The 1,579-nt window shown below is 44.4% G+C and overlaps 1 protein-coding gene across 1 annotated transcript in view; it reads right to left on the bottom strand.

Annotated features, from left to right (window-relative positions):
* The window catches only part of LOC106531121 (neuronal membrane glycoprotein M6-b), an 18,049-nt gene that overhangs the window by 14,586 nt on the left and 1,884 nt on the right, over window positions 1-1,579 (bottom strand). The window contains exon 2 of the mRNA XM_014026905.1: window positions 207-393. Within this exon, the coding sequence (XP_013882359.1) occupies window positions 207-393 (187 nt within the window). The remainder of the gene's footprint in view (window positions 1-206; window positions 394-1,579) is intronic.

The raw sequence follows: 1,579 nt of genomic DNA, 5'->3' as shown, positions 1-1,579 counted from the left end.
GTTAAATATTTAGTTTATAAACTATGACATTTATAAATATATGAATCATATGGTGAAAAACTGACTTTGAAAAATAAATCTGTTATTTTTTCTTCTAAAAGGCTAAATAAAACAAAATTATTGGTGGTAATTTTTGACTGTGTAACTTTACAAACGGCAGCCCAGAAGCAGTGAAGAGGCTGCAGAGCACAAGTCTGAGGACTTACACGGTTGCGAGGGTGGCGTGGTCACTGGTGACCCTGGAGAAGTGGTTCTCCAGCATGGTCAGGGTCCCGGTCAGCGCCACGTGCCCACACCCGCAGAACAGGGCCACGCCCGAGAAGCAGAGGATGGTGGCCACCAGCGAGGCGTAGGGCACCCCGCCCAGACACTTGAGGCAGCACTCGGAGCATCCTGCAGAGGGGGACAAACAGACGCTTTAATTGCACTTTTTTTAACGCTCCGAACTCTTTCAGGCAGATCTGAACAAAGAATGTAGGTCAGATCTGAAGGAGCTGAAACGACTGAAAAGCCTCAACAACGAGCATGTTTCGTACGAGGAGGAACAATTTGATTCCGCTGACGACACTTGGTGTAAAACTCAGTGGCTTCTCATCCTCTGCTGCAGCTTTATTTATTCTTTTTACTGAAGCAGAGCGCTGTGAGGACGTTTCAACACTGCAGGATGAATCAAACGCCTGCTTCACAAGCACATCTCTCTCTGTCAGGCATGTCGAGCAGCTAATCATAGCATCGTTCACAGAGAGAGCGCCGCAGCTCAGCTGGGAGAGCAGCATTTTACACACATCTACACACTCTTATCCTAACCTTTGGTCCAACGTCACTCTTTAAGATCAAAATATTTAAATAACATAAGTTTGAATTTAAATAAAAAAACAATAATTTGAGCAGAAGAGTCTGGAATAAATCAGCCAAAATGTTAATGAATAATGAACCCCGCCCCCCTCCCAGTTGTAACTGTGCCTACAGAGTGATGGTGATGATGATGAATTAATAAAGCTGTTTTCCATTAACTGTGCATGAAGCTTCCTGCATAAGTGATCAGCCTGGGACACACAGGTGGCTGCAGATGCACCTAGCTTCAGAGCAAACAGGACGAAACAGAAGACATGGAGCACAAGAGCTGTATCTTATATAACTATCGTTAAAAATAACTCCTCCGGCAAAAAGGCAGGAAGTTACTCTGAGAGGAAAAAAAAAGACAAAATGAACTGTCTTGTGTGTACCACTTTGCTGTTTCCATGACAACCTGCTCCAGTTGGCAACCCTGAAGCATCATTATTTCATGTTCATGAGTTGGTTGAGTCGTTCCACTCGTGAAGCCTTGATCACATGACCGGCCGRGGTATATCTGTGCACCTGCAGCTCCCGGAACGCACAACCATCCGTTCTGACAGCCTGAAGAGACGCCTCGGTGAACGACACACTGTGATCTATACTGGAGAGGACCAGAGTCGCTCAAACATCCGCTCCAAAACATTCACTGCAAAAACTGTCCATCTTACCGTTTTAAAATCTTATATTCAGACAAAAAGTCTTTTGATCTTGTTTTGAGACTGATTTACTAAACAAGAACTGA

Source organism: Austrofundulus limnaeus, unplaced genomic scaffold (assembly GCF_001266775.1).
Source record: "Austrofundulus limnaeus strain Quisiro unplaced genomic scaffold, Austrofundulus_limnaeus-1.0 Scaffold598, whole genome shotgun sequence".
In the NCBI taxonomy this organism is placed as follows: Eukaryota; Metazoa; Chordata; class Actinopteri; order Cyprinodontiformes; family Rivulidae; genus Austrofundulus; species Austrofundulus limnaeus.
Note: the sequence above shows the minus strand (reverse complement) of the source record. Positions and strands in the feature narration are given on the sequence as shown.